General features: G+C 53.5%; 1 protein-coding gene across 1 annotated transcript; it reads right to left on the reverse strand.

The window, feature by feature from the left end:
• Positions 1–2: 2 nt before the first annotated feature.
• LOC135306258 (lipase member M-like) lies at positions 3–8,243 on the reverse strand. The gene is made up of 9 exons (XM_064429888.1): positions 7,174–8,243; positions 6,512–6,629; positions 6,025–6,223; positions 5,142–5,251; positions 4,681–4,826; positions 3,566–3,712; positions 2,971–3,042; positions 1,612–1,677; positions 3–1,500 (listed from the first exon to the last, which is right to left on the reverse strand). The coding sequence occupies exons 1-9, from the start codon at positions 7,276–7,278 to the stop codon at positions 1,267–1,269; spliced, it is 1,197 nt and encodes a 398-aa protein (XP_064285958.1). The 5' UTR covers positions 7,279–8,243; the 3' UTR covers positions 3–1,266.
• Positions 8,244–14,314: the final 6,071 nt, after the last annotated feature.

The following is a 14,314-nucleotide window of genomic DNA, read 5'->3' on the forward strand; positions in this document are numbered from 1 at the left end:
CCGGCCAGCCTGGCAGGGTGGAGGAGCAGTGGGTGCCCATCGCCCTGCGGTGCCACCGCACACATCCCAGCAGAGCTGCCCCAAGGGCCAGTGCCAGCGCTCCTGCCCACCCGTGATTCCCAAACCTTCAATACAATAAAACTCTCCACTCCCAAGGCTGTTTTTTTATTTGTTTGTTTGTTTTTTTGATTTTTTTTTTTTTGCCAGCAAGAGTTCCTGCCCCCTGCCCAGGGGTGGGGTAGGGTAGTGGATGTACTGGGATGCTCCCAGCTGGGACCCTCGGAGGACCCACGGTGCCACCCAGCTCTACCAGCTGGCCCTGTGTCCCTGCTGGCCCTGCCAGCTCCCCAGAAAATATTCCCATGCAAGGAAGAGCTGGGGGTGTCAAAGCACAGGCTCCTGAAACCCTCTTTGAGTATTTATTTAGGAGGGATTTTCCCCACCTCCGGGTTTGCAGCAAGCAGCAGGGTGGGATGGGCTGGGGACATCAGCCTGGCAGCAGCTTCCTGGGGGGACGGTGGCCCTGCAGCCCAGCCCAGGCCATTTGGGGACACCAGTCACAGGGATGATCATTCCCAGTGTCTCGGTGCTGAGCAGCCATTCCTGGGGACCCCTGGCCCCTGAGCTCCTGCCCAAATAATGCAGGCAGCTGCCTGCCTTGGCCCAGATGGAGACCTTCCACTTCCTGGGGACTTGTCTTGGGGAAAAAGGATTCTCCAAATCCAACCTGAGCCCCCTAGGCTGCAATCTGGGGCCAGAACCCCTCGCTGCATCTCCTGTGGCTGCTGCCAAGGAGGGTTTGGCCTCATGCATGCCCTGCATTCCTTTGAGTGCCACGGCTGGGGGCTGCTCTCAGCCTGTCCCCCCACAGCCAGACTCTCCAGGCCCAGCTGCCTCCCGCTCCTCACAGGCTGCCTGCTCTCATCCACAGCCCACTGAGCAGCCACTCTGGGGTCATGGCAGGGTCCCCGTGTGTCCCTGGGTCAGCGCCAGCATGTTGGGGCTCTCCCAGCAGGGCTGGTGGCTCCTGCCTGCTCCGGTGCCTCGGCCGAGCCCGGTGCTGCCCTCCCAGCAGGGTGCCAGCGGAGCTCCCAGGCAAGAAGGACAGACCCCAACAACCAAGGGATGCGGGGAAAGCACCATCACCACAAGCGTGTCAGGCCAGCAGGAAGGAGGGGACAGCAGGGAGTGTCCCACCCTCTCCTGGGGCTGTCTCAGCTGAGGGACAGGGGCCAGGCCACCGGCACTCCCCCGGGAGCCGCCGCTCTACCGGGACCCCTCCATCAGCCTCAGGATGCTGCTGTAGAGGCGCCCAGGGGCGTCCAGGCCCCAGACAAAGTCCCAGTGGTTCCAGTCGGGGATGTGGGTGTAGGTGACGAGGTGGCTGATGCGGGGCAGCAGCTGCAGCACGTCCCTCCAGTCAGCTGCCCAGTCCTGCCCTCCCGACCACACCGCCGTGGGCACCGGCATCTCCTCCACGCGGTACAAGGGCGGTGTGTCCTGGGGGCACACGGGGGACTCTCAGGTGCTCAAGGAAGCCATTCTGTCCCTGCACCACCCTGGACTGACCCCCAGCCTCTCCAGCTGCCAGCACTGCCAGGCAGCTCCTACCTGGTGGTACTTAGCTGGGTTCTCGCTGCCGTAGTCAAAGGCTTTGAATTCTCCGGATTTTATCACCTGGGAAGAGAGGATGGACCTGCTGTGAGAGGATGGACTTTCTGTGAGAGGATGGACCTGCTGTGAGAGGATGGACCTGCTGTGGGAGGATGGATCTGCTGGGAGAGGATGGACCTGCTGGGAGAGGATGGATCTGCTGGGAGAGGATGGACCTGCTGGGAGAGGATGGATCTGCTGGGAGAGGATGGATCTGTTGTGGGAGGATGGATCTGCTGGGAGAGGATGGATCTGCTGGGAGAGGATGGATCTGCTGGGAGAGGATGGACTTTCTGTGAGAGGATGGATCTGTTGTGGGAGGATGGATCTGCTGGGAGAGGATGGATCTGCTGGGAGAGGATGGATCTGCTGGGAGAGGATGGATCTGCTGTGGGAGGATGGATCTGCTGGGAGAGGATGGATCTGCTGTGGGAGGATGGATCTGCTGTGGGAGGATGGATTTGCTTCTCTGTGGGTCTCACATCTCCCACCCCTCTGAGGCACCCATCATGAGAGGGTGCTCAGAAAGGGTTTGTGTAAGTCCCTGCCCTCCATGTGCCCATCTCCAACCTGCCATCTGGCTGGGGACAGGCAGGACAAGGAGAGATGTTGGTGTCCTCACCCGTGGGACATTGCAGGAGGAGATGGCATTCCACTTTTTTTAACAGGGTGGTTTTTTGACCTCTGGCTCCATGCCTGTCCCTATCTATGGGGTGACAAACTAAGGTGCTCCACGTGACTCCTTGGCTGCCCTGGTGCCACACTCTTCCCTCTGAAATCCTGCTCACCACCAGCTGTGTGTGCAGGCTGCTGCTGCAGCTCCTTCAACAACCTGATTGCCCTTTTCCCCCTTCCATTTCCAATAATTTGGCTCTGCAAGGATGCACATAGGTGGGGCTCTCCAGCCTGACCCCACTTCCAGCAGGGCCAGTGCTGAAGCTGCAGAGTCCATCTCCAGGGTGTCCAGCACCCCTTTGGACAGGGGGAGATGTTGTTGGCTCCCCATTTTCCTCCTCATCCAGTTCCCATCAGCACCACGATGTCCTCAAGTTCTGCTTTGGTGACTCCTGGGGGATCCAGCATCCATCTGTGGCCTCCCCATCGTGTCCCTTGTCCTGCCTGGCCCAACCCAGGACACAGACTGCAGTGTCCCTGGTCCCCAGAGGCACCAGGGCAGCTCATCCTGCACCCAGCACCTCTTCTAATTTCTTGCCTTGACTTTCCCAGTGTTTGAGAGCCCTGAGCTCTCGTGGCTGCCCTGGCTCTCAGTGCAGGGACCACCCCAGGGGTGAAGCACCCGTGTGTCAGGGATCCTACCTGGGCCCAGTGGATGATGTTTTTGACAGAGGTGCCATCTGGATAGTGGGATGTGTACACATCCAGCCGTGTCTGCAAGGAAACAAATCCCAGCTGTGGGTGCTTTCCAGCGGATGGGAGTGCAGTGGCAGCTGCCAGGTGTTTCCCAGAGCAGCCACTGCTGAATCACACTGCCTGGACCAGGCTCAGGAATATAATTTTCATTAAAAACCAATTGCTGTGAGGCAGCATGGGGAGGAGAGTGATGGGGATGAAGGATGAGCTCTGTGAGACACCTTACCAAGGCCTCAGTGACTGCCTGAGGTCACCTGAGGCTGCTTCAGCAGGTGGGTCACAGAAACTGCACCCCAGGGTGCTGGCAGTGACAGGCACCCCTCATTCAGAGGTGCTGGCAGGGCCCACCTGGCCACTGACATTTACCCAGTAGATCCTAGGGGGCTTTTCCTGTCCCAGGAGGAAAAGCATGTGGCAGAGGGACACGTGTTGCCCATGCAGGGTCTGCTTGCTGCGAGCTCTGGGGGCGAGTGGCTGCAGCAGGCCGGGCAGGGCGGGTGGCACGGCAGCAGCCCTGTCCCCACTGGAGTGGCACACCCACCATGTTGAGGTTCTTCTCGTTGTAGCCGCCCAGCAGGAAGAAGAGGCTGGCACAGGGCCTGTGCAGCAGCGTGTGCCTGCACAGCTCCGGGAGGAAGCGCCACAGCTTCCTGATGCGCAGGGACGCGTCCGTTCTGCCCAGCAGCGCCTGCGGGGGCAAAGGGCCACACCGAGGGGGTTCCCTGCTGTCCCCTCCCTGCAGCCCAGCCCTGGGCTGTCCCACCAGCCAGGCAGTGAAGGGAATACCCAGCAGTCAAGCCTCCCCTGCCCTCCTGCCCCACAGGGATGTGGACAGCAGGAGTTGGTGCTGACTGAACACACAGCAGGGAAATCGGTGTTCTCAACTCTCTTTCTTCCCACCTCCCCCAAGCACAGGGTCTGTTTTTCATGGAATCAGCATGGCAAGGCTGCTCTTCTCCAGGTGTATGGTCTAGGGCCCCTACAAGTGCCCCTGTTGCAGTGAGGTAGAAAAATTATAAAGAAAAGCCTTATAAAACCAAGCCTGCTCTGGCTGGCCTGCCATTTCTACTAAGTCAAGCTAGCCCTTTGCAAGCTCCCACATGAAAGCAATCCTGGTGTGAGCAGCTCCTTAACATAACAATTTGTCACTGGGTAAAGAACAGCCAGCACCTGTATAAACTGTTTTTACACCATTAGATATTAAAATAAAAATTACCTCTCACAAACAACTTTTCCTGCATGTACACACCAGGAGTTTGAGTGACCAATCAATACAGGGTAACAGCTTGTTAATTACCAGTAAAGTAATTGGCAAGAAAGCTACTAACCAATTGGAGTCATGCATGAGGTCTGTAAAACTGTTTAAAAAGGAGTTGTGTAACTAAAGAAGGGGCTTTTCCCACCATGAAGAAAATGGAGTCCCATGTGATTTTTTCCCATATAAAGACCATGTTTATCCTACAGATGGAAAGAAGACATGCACTCAACAGGGCCATCCAGGACCGTACGTGTGCCCGAATTGTGTCTGTGCTAATAAATCATCAGGAATTAACTGTTTTCTGCTGCATCAGAGAGCCCCAGGGGCTGTGTCTGGGCATGATCCCTTCCCTAGAACCAGTCAGTTTTGGGGCAGAAGGGCGTGGAGTAATCCCTTACCGGAATCATCTTGAGCTTGTTGTCCACGAGGAGCTGCATCTTCATGAATGGACTTTTGGTGTGCTTGAGTGACACTACTGGAGCCAGGGCAAAAAACATTTTGACTTTCTGAGCCAGTTCAGGCATGGATGAAAACGCAATAAACGCTGAGAAAACAGAAAAAACAACCTCAGACTTGCTCCATCTCATTGCTCACCTGTCCTCAGGTGCTTAATCCGAGGGCTCACTTGGACCCAGCTTTGCTTAATTGATTATCTCCACTTGGAAATCTGAGATCGCCTTCCTGCTAAATGTTGGTGCAAGAGATGCCCAAAGGGAGGCAACACCTTTATTCCCTTGGCTGATCAGGCACTTCAGTGGTTTTTAAGCCCACAAGGAGGGGAGCCCTCTGTTTTCTGCTGACAAAAACACCAAAATGGAATTTTTCGAGTCAAGGTGGCGGGTGACCCTTTGGAACTCACCAAGTGAGCAGCCCTGGGAGTAGCCAACGTAGTGGAGCTGCTTCTGCCCCGTTTTCTGCAGCACAAAGTCGATGGCGGCCGGGAGGTCGAACATTGCCATCTCATGGAAGCTGCAGCACAGGAGGGGGATGTTGGTTGTGAGGCAGCAGCTTCCCCTGAGCTGCCTTGCGTGGCCCAGCTCCACATGCAGGGCTGATTTTCCAGGGGAAAATTCCTGGCATGGATCCCTCCTACCATGGCATCATCCTCCCCTGAAAGGGCTTAGTCCTCCCACAGTGGTGAGCAGTAAACAGACTGTGCAGAGCCTGGCCAACATTCCAGTGCCATAGCCAGCCTCTGTGCAGAGCCAGAGCTGGCTCCCACCAGGATCACAGCACCAGCTCTGCTCCCTGGCATGCTCTTTTCCCCAGGGGAATGGAGCACTGGCTCCTGCCCGTGTGCCTGTTGGTGGGAGGTGGTGAAAGGCACACCTGCCGTGTGAGGTTTTTCTAAAAGCCTCTTTATGAGCATGGGGATTCTGCTCTGGGGATCAGCTCTGGAGAGGCAGTAGCAGCTTAAAAAAGGGGGACAAATGGCAACAAGGTCTGGGAGCAGGGGAGGTGGCAATGACACTTGTGGACACCTCAGTGGAGGCCTCTGAGGCAGGGCTGATGTGTCTGTGTGTCCCCACGCAGGTGGCAGTGCCCCGTGCTCTCGGCAGCTGCAGGGAGGAGCTGGCACCGTGTCAGCAGGCAGGTCTGCTCATGTCCCTCCATCCTCCCTGGGGAAGGCTCTGCCAGGGATTAGGTGCTCTGACACACCTGCTCAGAGGCACCCACCTCTGCCTAGAGCCTGGTGACGGGCAGAGAGCATGGCCAGGCTTTGGTAACGCGCTCCAGCCCACCTGAAATCCCAGAATTCCACCTGGTCAGCTGAAAGGTGCTGGTGTCTCCGGGACCAGCTGGTCCCCCGGCTGTTTGCCAGCCACACATCATAGCCAGAGTCTGCTAGTATGAAGCCAAGGCTGTTGTTAGCCAGATTTTCCACCCAGTGGCTGCCTTCTCCAAATATCCCATGCTGGAGAAACACGACTGGCTTGGCCCCTGGGTGCAAAAGAAACAGCACATTTCATTGAGCCACATTCTCTCTATTCACTCACCCCAAATTAAGGCCAGTAAAGCCTCTGCCTTGCACTGCCAGAGGACGTGCAGAATGTGCATTTTGACAATGTCTTCTGGTGCTCCAGCTTTGAGTGTAAATTGGAGAAATCCCACAGATTCTGTATTTTTGCTTTAACAATGACTATTCCCCTGCCTATCCAGGTTCATCCATTCCCCTGCTGACGTTCAGGGCTTTTTTTTTGGCTGGCTCTGAGCGAAATAGAGCTGTACCTCTGTTCTTAGGCTTTTCTCTTCCATGAGGAATTCTGTTCAGGTGGATGTAGTAGCCATCACGAGTCAGCACTTCATACTCCTCACTGGGGTACCCTCTGTGGCAGATGATTTGGCTCTGGGAGAAGAAAAACCCAGGTGGGAAACATGGAACCTGCCCTCCTGGGCTGACTGGAAGGGCACTGGGATAAACCCCACAGGATCCATTGCAGGGCTCCAGAGGCTCTGCCTGAGCTTTATTTATGCTGAAAACTCCACAGACTGAGCAAATCCAGCTGTGGTCCTGCCCACAGGTTGCTTTGTTATGAGATTGTCAGGAAAGATCAAATGCAGCAATTTTATCTCATAACCCAGCTTCAGAGCCTCGCAGGGCTCACCTGGACATGGCCCTGAGCACTTTGCTGCTGCTGAAGGAGAGGAGCCACACACAAATTTCTACCCTCTGGGGAGATACCAAATCCAGTCTGGGATTATCCCCATCTCTAACTGCCCTGCTGGTAATTGTGCTTAATTCTGCTGGGAGGAGGAGCTTGGTAATGATGGCGTGGAGGCAGCGTCATATCGCAGCAGCTCAACAACACCAGCCCTCTCCAAGCCTCTCTCTCCTCCAGCCGAACGTGCCCAAGCCTTCAGACAGGAAATTCAAAGTTCTCCTGGCTTACAACGTTCATGAGAGCCTCGGGGTTTAGAGCCTTCTTCTGCTTGGTGGCACCTTCGGAGCTCGTGGGTGCTTGCACGAGGAGCAGGATTGCAATGAGCAGCCACATCTCGTGCCTGTGTAAATAATAATAGTGACAACAACAAATAATGATAATGACAGTAATAATAGCAACAGCAGGAATGGCAACAGCGAAACCGGTAACACGGATGCTGTTGTTGTAATTATTGTTGATTGTTATTGTTACTGGAATTGATATGAATGTTCCTACTTGGTCGGGATGTGTTAAGTTCCTCACATATCTGAAGATCACCTATCATTTTCTGGGCTGGGAAAGTGGAGGAATTCCCAGTTTCAGTTTTCTTTGCAGTCCACAAGATAATTTTTTATATTGTACAGACAGGATCTGGTAGTAGGCAGGAGCCTTTTAATGTTTTTAATGGCAAGAAGAAGAGAACCAGCTGTGCAAAACAAGAACTAAAGCAATACTGGGACAATCCCAGACTGGGCCAGTTGTCTCACACAGGAAATTAACCCAAAGGGGGAGTTTATGCTATGGAAAGAACATGTTTAGTAGGGCTGGGCTATGACTATGTCTATACTTTTCGTGTTTCTCTATTGATTAGCTTTTCTACTCAAACCCACTGTAAACAGAAGGATCCTATGAGCTGAAACTGGTACAGCCTCACAGGAAGGCTATTGGTTAAATAAGTGTAGCCTGAAAAAAAACCAGAAACCTTTCTGATCACCTCAGATTCTCCTGGGCTGAGCAGAGGCCTATTTTTAATGCACACACTTAACATTACATATGATTTCTAATGTTTTGCCAGGCTCTCAAAAGTTAGAGCCTAACTTCAGCCCAGCAGCATGAACTGTGAATTACTCCCTGCCTCCCTCCTTCTGCTCCCACACCACGAGACTTTCCTACCCTCTGAAACACTCCCAGCAAACCTACCTGTGGTGTCACCACGGTGCCAGTTAAGACCAAAAATAAAAAAAAGATCGAGCGATGCTCTTCCCCCCTGTTGGGGCAGCTCCCAAAAGACCCAAATCTGAAGGACACGGAGGGAAACACGTTACCAGGCAGAGCCCAGTGGCACGTCTGAGCAGGCTGGTGGTGGCAGTGCCAGTGGCTCTGTCATCACCAGAGTTAAAAGGACCACGCTGTGTCAGAGCCCAGCCACGCTGGCACTTGCTGTTCACGTGTGCTCCAATTAACAGGTGGGTGCTGATGGCTCTTGTGGCACCTCCCTTCATGGGAGGCTTCACGTGGCTTTCGTGCTTGCCGAGGATTGCGGTTTTGCAGAGGCAGCCGGGTTGGTGTGCTGAGGAATTCCAGCTATGGAGTTGCACCTTAAGCTCTTGATACCCAGGGTGGAAAAGAAAAAAGCCAACAAGCCAGGGTAAAAAAAAAAAAAAAAAAAGGCAAAACAAAACAAAAAAAGAACAGCTTTTCTTTGTAAAGGGTGATTTCCTAACTCCCAGGGTAATTTCCTATCTCCTAGGGTCATTTAGAAGAGTTCCTGGGGCAACAAAAAAGCTTGATCTGAAGTGATGTCTTGAGAAGCTGACCTAGAGCAGAGGCTGGACAGAGTTAAAGAATAAAGCAGGGATTTATTAAAAGGCCTCCATGGATCCACCTTGGGCAGCACAAGAGCCCAGCCAGGGCTGCACCCAAAATGAACCAAAATGGTCACAAAATGGACAGCTGGTCACAGGATCTGTCACTGTGATCAGTTCTGCTCCATTTGCATATTGGAGTTAGTTGTCTAATTATACCTTCAGGTTATGAAGTCCCATCCTTCTTGTTTTTCTCTCTTCAATTCATCGTTGTTTGTGCTCTTGGGCCTGAGATTTGGATCATTTGTCCTTGGTCCCCAGCTAGAGCAGGAATTGTTTTGTCACCTACTCTGTGCAGGGACCTCACCATGCCTTAATGTGAAGCTCAGAACTACACACCAAAGCAGAATAGAATCTGAAAAATGTAAAAGCTAAAACTTAAGGCATCATTCTTAAGGCATCACTCCCACCTTTCCAAAGCCTCAGCAGCATGCTGAGCTCCCCAAGGACACCCCAAGGACAGGCCAGGCCTCACTGCCTGGATGGGAGACACCTGGGCATCCCATGAGAAGTGACAGCAAGGTCCAAGAGTTTTGTGTTATCAAGGGGCAATTCACAAAAGCTCTGCAGGGCTCTCTGGGAAAGCACCAGGCTGGAGGTGTCACCAGCAGCCAGAGGTGCAGGGCAGAGCTGGTGCAACACCCCTGCTCGGCCAAAGCCACAGGAATTTCCAGTGCCAAGGTGTTTGCACCCCACCTGCAGCCCGTGACTGCCAGCCCACGCCTTTCCCTGCCCTGGTAGCCACCTGGGAGCCCGAGCCTGTGGCTGGCTCTGCTGGCGTGTGCCTTCCCTGGCTGTGGGTCAGGCTGCCTCCCGAGGCAGGGAATGTGGGTTGTGAAACACAAACCACCTTGCTCCATCGCTGCGCTGAAGTTTCCTCTGGCTGCCACAGCTGCTGGCACAAAGGGGCTCTGCGGGTGCCTTCCTCCTCATGGCAGGCCTGGCCACAACCTTCACTCCTTCCTTACCTTCCCTCTGCCTGATCTGGGCTCCTGGAAATGTCTTCCCTCGCCTGTGAGCACTAAAATCCCACTGCAAAGAGTCAGAGAGTCGTGGGATGTAGGCTGGAAGGACCTTAAAGCTCAGCTCATTCCACCCCTGCCATGTCAGGGACACCTTCCACTGTCCCAGGCTGCTCCAAGCCCTGTCCAGCCTGGCCTTGGGCACTGCCAGGGATCCAGGGGCAGCCACAGCTGCTCTGGGCACCCTGTGCCAGGGAACAATTCCTTCCCAAAATCCCATCCATCCCTGCCCTCTGGCAGTTTGAACCCATTCCCTGTGTCGTGTCACTCCAGGGACAGATCTGCATCTTTCCCGATGCAGGGTCCCTCTCCAGCTCCCCTGTGTCCCTTCAGGCCCTGGAAGGAGCTGTGAGGTCTCCACACACCCTTCCCTTCTCCAGGCTGAGCATTCCCAGCTCTCCCAGCCTGGCTCCACAGGGAAGGTGCTCCAGACCCCTCAGCAACTCCATGGACCTCCTCCAACAGTTCTATCCCTCCTTATGTTGGGAGCACCAGGACTGGGCACAGGTAGGGTCTCACCTGAGTGGGGCAGAGGGGCAGAATCCCCCCTCCCCTGCTGCCCACGCTGCTGCCTTCTAACTTCACTCCTTGTTCTCTAGTGGAGGTACTAAGTAGTAGTGATAGTAGTGATAAATTAATAGTAGTAGAGGTTGGAAAGGCAGCAGAGACTTCTCTGACATCCTCAGGCTGTGGAATGAGGCCATGGGAGCAGTGTGTCAGTGCTGAGGTGAGTGATTCAGCGCCTGGGGTTATTCCACCTGTGGTGGAAGGACAGAAGGTTCTAAAAAAAAAAAAGCTGCTGGATTTTTACTGAGGAACTCTTGTGTGCCTTAGTCAAAGGGAGGAATGAAGACCTTTGAGGACTTGAAGGAGGTAGTGTTTAGATGGGATATTGGAAGGAATTGTTCCCTGGCAGGGTGGGCACGCCCTGGCACAGGGTGCCCAGAGCAGCTGTGGCTGCCCCTGGATCCCTGGCAGTGCCCAAGGCCAGGCTGGACAGGGCTTGGAGCAGCCTGGGACAGTGGAAGGTGTCCCTGCCCATGGCAGTGAGGTGATCTCTGAGGCCTCTTCCAACCCAAACCACTCTGGGATCCCACATTCCCAGAGGGATGTGTGTCCAGGTGGGCTGGTCAAGGTGTGACATGGAAGGCCAAGGCTTCCAGCCAACGAGTCATCCTGGGCTCTGCCTGACCCCCAAACCCCGGATTTTTCTTGGCCTCTGGGGCCCTTTAAGAATCAAAAGTTACATCTTCTGGTGTGGTGTGTTGCTTGTTGGCTTCACACTTCACAGACATTAGGCAGCATTGCTGCTGGGTGCCTTTCATGTTCTCATTTGAGGCATCACAGGACTGCAACCCCACCTGCTGCTGGCACAACAGGAAGGGAAACAGCCCGTGGGATCAGCTGTGTCCCCACTGCTGTCCCTCAGGTGCAGGTCTGCTGCTGCTGAGTCACCTCCTCTGAGGCACGCCGTGGTGCAAGCAGCATGTTCCTCAGCTCTGGCTTGGGGTTAATCCTGTCCTGGGCTGTCCATGCCCACCTTCCCTGCAGCTGCTGCTGCTGCTTTCCACCAGGCTGTGAGCCCAGGGTGGTGCCTCCTGCCAAGCACGAGGGTAAAGCAGTCACAAATCACCTGCTCCTGGCATCCCGAGCTGGGAAAGGGAGTAGCACCCTGATGTTGGCAAGAAAAGAATGCCAGCTCTTGTGCAATTCCTGCCAGATAAACACAACTCCCTTGCAGTAACCTTGGAGAACGGGGCTCAGGTTAAAGAACCTGATGAGGGAAGCAGTCCTTATCTGCTTGTGCTTCTCCTAGTTTAAAGTCCCTTTGGCAAGGCTGGGATATCTCTGCTTTACACATTCAGTAGGGGTTTTGCCCATGCTGGAGTTGCACAGTGGAGCTTGAGGAAAAGGCTGATCTTTTCACAACACCTTGTTAGGGTTGTTCATGCAATCATTCCATTCTCTATAATGAACTGGAATAAACAAAAGCATAAATGTGGGTTGGGAAATAATGGAGATGTGGTCACTGGTGTTTCTTCTCTGGCAATTCTTCCCCTGTTCCTGTGTTCAGAAGAGCCCAGAACAACCCTGAACTTTTTGTACTTCTTCCCTGATCTCTCTTCATTGTACAACTGGCTTTAAAGTGTATTTTATGGCTGGTTTGTGGCTGAACAGACCTGGGACAACATGAGCAAAATGTCTCAGTAAACAAATACCTGCAGTTTTCAAACTTGGTGCCATAGTGCTCTTGAGATTATTTTCCAGCATAGTGGAGAAAAAAGCTGATCTGGCTCAGCTTTGCCAAAGCCCTGATCAGGGCCATGAAGGAGCAGGAACATGTCCCACAGGACACAGGGTCAGGGGTGATCACAGAACCACAGAATGAACTTGGTTGGAAAAGACCTTGGAGATCATCAAATCCAACCTAGGACCTGACACCCCCTCCTCAACTAAACCACGGCACCGAGTGCCACATCCAGTCTTCTTTTAAAGATGTCCAGGGATGGTGACTCCCTCCAGCACCTCCTTGGGCAGACCATTCCAGTGCCCAATCACTCTTTCAGTGAAGGATTTGCTCCTGATGTCTAACCTCAACTTCCCTGGCACAGCTTAGGGCTGTGTCCTCTTGTTCTGTCAGTGCTTGCCTGGGGGAAGAACCATCATGATCAACACTGGTTTGTGAAGTTTTAGAGAAAATAACATCTGATCTTGATTTCAGCTAACTGTAACTTTTCATGGCCTTATATTCCCACCTGCTTGAAGTCCCATCACATGAAAAGGCAAGTCTCAGAACCAGAGTCTCTCTCTCTCAGAGGTTCATCCAACAAACTCAAAAGAAAATTTGAAAATTACATTGGAAATAACATGGAAATTGCTGTGAGTTCCTGAAATAAGAAAGCACAGTGTTTTCAACCAAGTGAAACCCCGAATCTACTCAGAAATCAATGTCAGGCTGTAAAGGATCAAAAAGATGTGAAAAGGCAGCGCACCATCTGTCATAACTCCACGAAAACCTTGTCCTAGATTAACTCTGGGACAAATCAGTTTCTAAATAACCCCACAGGCCAGCACGTTGCTTAAAGCAGCCACCAGAGCAATCCTTGGATGACTCGCAGAAGCAGCGCTTCTCTTCAAGCCTGTGCCTGTGGGAAGGAGACAGTGCCAGGGGTGTTCAGCACCCCTCAGCGTGGGCACAGCCTGGGGCTGGCCCCGTGCCCCCTCCACGGCTCCTGTGTGCTGCTGGGGAGGGTGGCTCAGCCAGCAGGGTGACACTGCCGTGCCCTGAGCGGGATGTGACACAGCTCTGAGCCCTCATGTGACACCCTCTGCGTGAGCACATCTGCAAGAAAATGGAATCAGAGGCCGTGACCAACATCCTCCCCACGTGTGGCTGAGGCTGGTTTGCCCACACAGGGAGGGGAGAAGGGTGGTGAAGGCTTTGTGCTGCCTGAGGGTGAGGGGTTGGATGGGTCACCATGGGCTGAGGTAGGTGGGACATTGATCTGCTGGAGAGGCACCAGGATGAGCAGAGGGATGGAGCAGCTCTGCTGGGAGGAAAGGCTGGCACAGCTGGGGGTGCTCACCTGGGGAGGAGAAGCTTTGGGGTGACCAAATTGTGGCCTTGCAGGGCCTGAAGGAGATATAAGAGTCATGAAGAGAGACTCTGTACAAGGAATGGAGGGAATGGCTTCCCAATGCCAGAGGGCAGGGATGGATGGGATATTGGGAATTAGGAATTGTTCCCTGTGAGGGTGGGCAGGCCCTGGCACAGGGTGCCCAGAGCAGCTGTGGCTGCCCCTGGATCCCTGGCAGTGCCCAAGGCCAGGTTGGACAGGGCTTGGAGCAGCCTGGGACAGTGGAAGGTGTCCTTGGGGTGTGATGAGATGGGCTTTGAGGTCCCTTCCAACCCAAACCATCCATGATTCCATGATTCTGTGATAGCCTGTGCAATCACCACAGACCTGTCTGGTGGTGTTTGTCTTGCCTGACAGACCCAGGCCTCCAATCCTGCCATGGCCATCCCAGGAGATGGAATTTCACAATATTTATTCTGCAGGCATAAGTCAATTTGCTTCCAAAACACACCTCTTAATTTATTATTGATCCTTTGACAGCAGAGGGGAAGCAAGTACCAGAACCTGATTGAGCCAGAACTTCACCAAAGTGCTCTGTCAGGGGAGAATGAAGAAAATGCATTGCAAACACTGAACCAGATAATTGCAGGAGTGGCAGAAACTTCATAACCTGAACAGAAAGACAATAAACCCTTTTAATGAGTGTTTAGTACACTTTAAATGAATTTCCAGAAGTTAAAAGTTAGTGCTTTAAAACTGAATTGGAATAAATGGTAGGTGTGGTTTGGTGGTGAGCATCGTTGGCTTTGATGACCTTGGGGGTCTCTTAAGGATTCTGTAATTCTGATTTCCTGCCAGTTTTTCAGAAGTTTGCAGGGGGAACATCTGGCCAGCATCTCTGTGTGTTTATTTTCCGAGGTGGAGA

This window comes from Passer domesticus, chromosome 8, assembly GCF_036417665.1.
Source record: "Passer domesticus isolate bPasDom1 chromosome 8, bPasDom1.hap1, whole genome shotgun sequence".
NCBI classification, from domain to species: Eukaryota; Metazoa; Chordata; class Aves; order Passeriformes; family Passeridae; genus Passer; species Passer domesticus.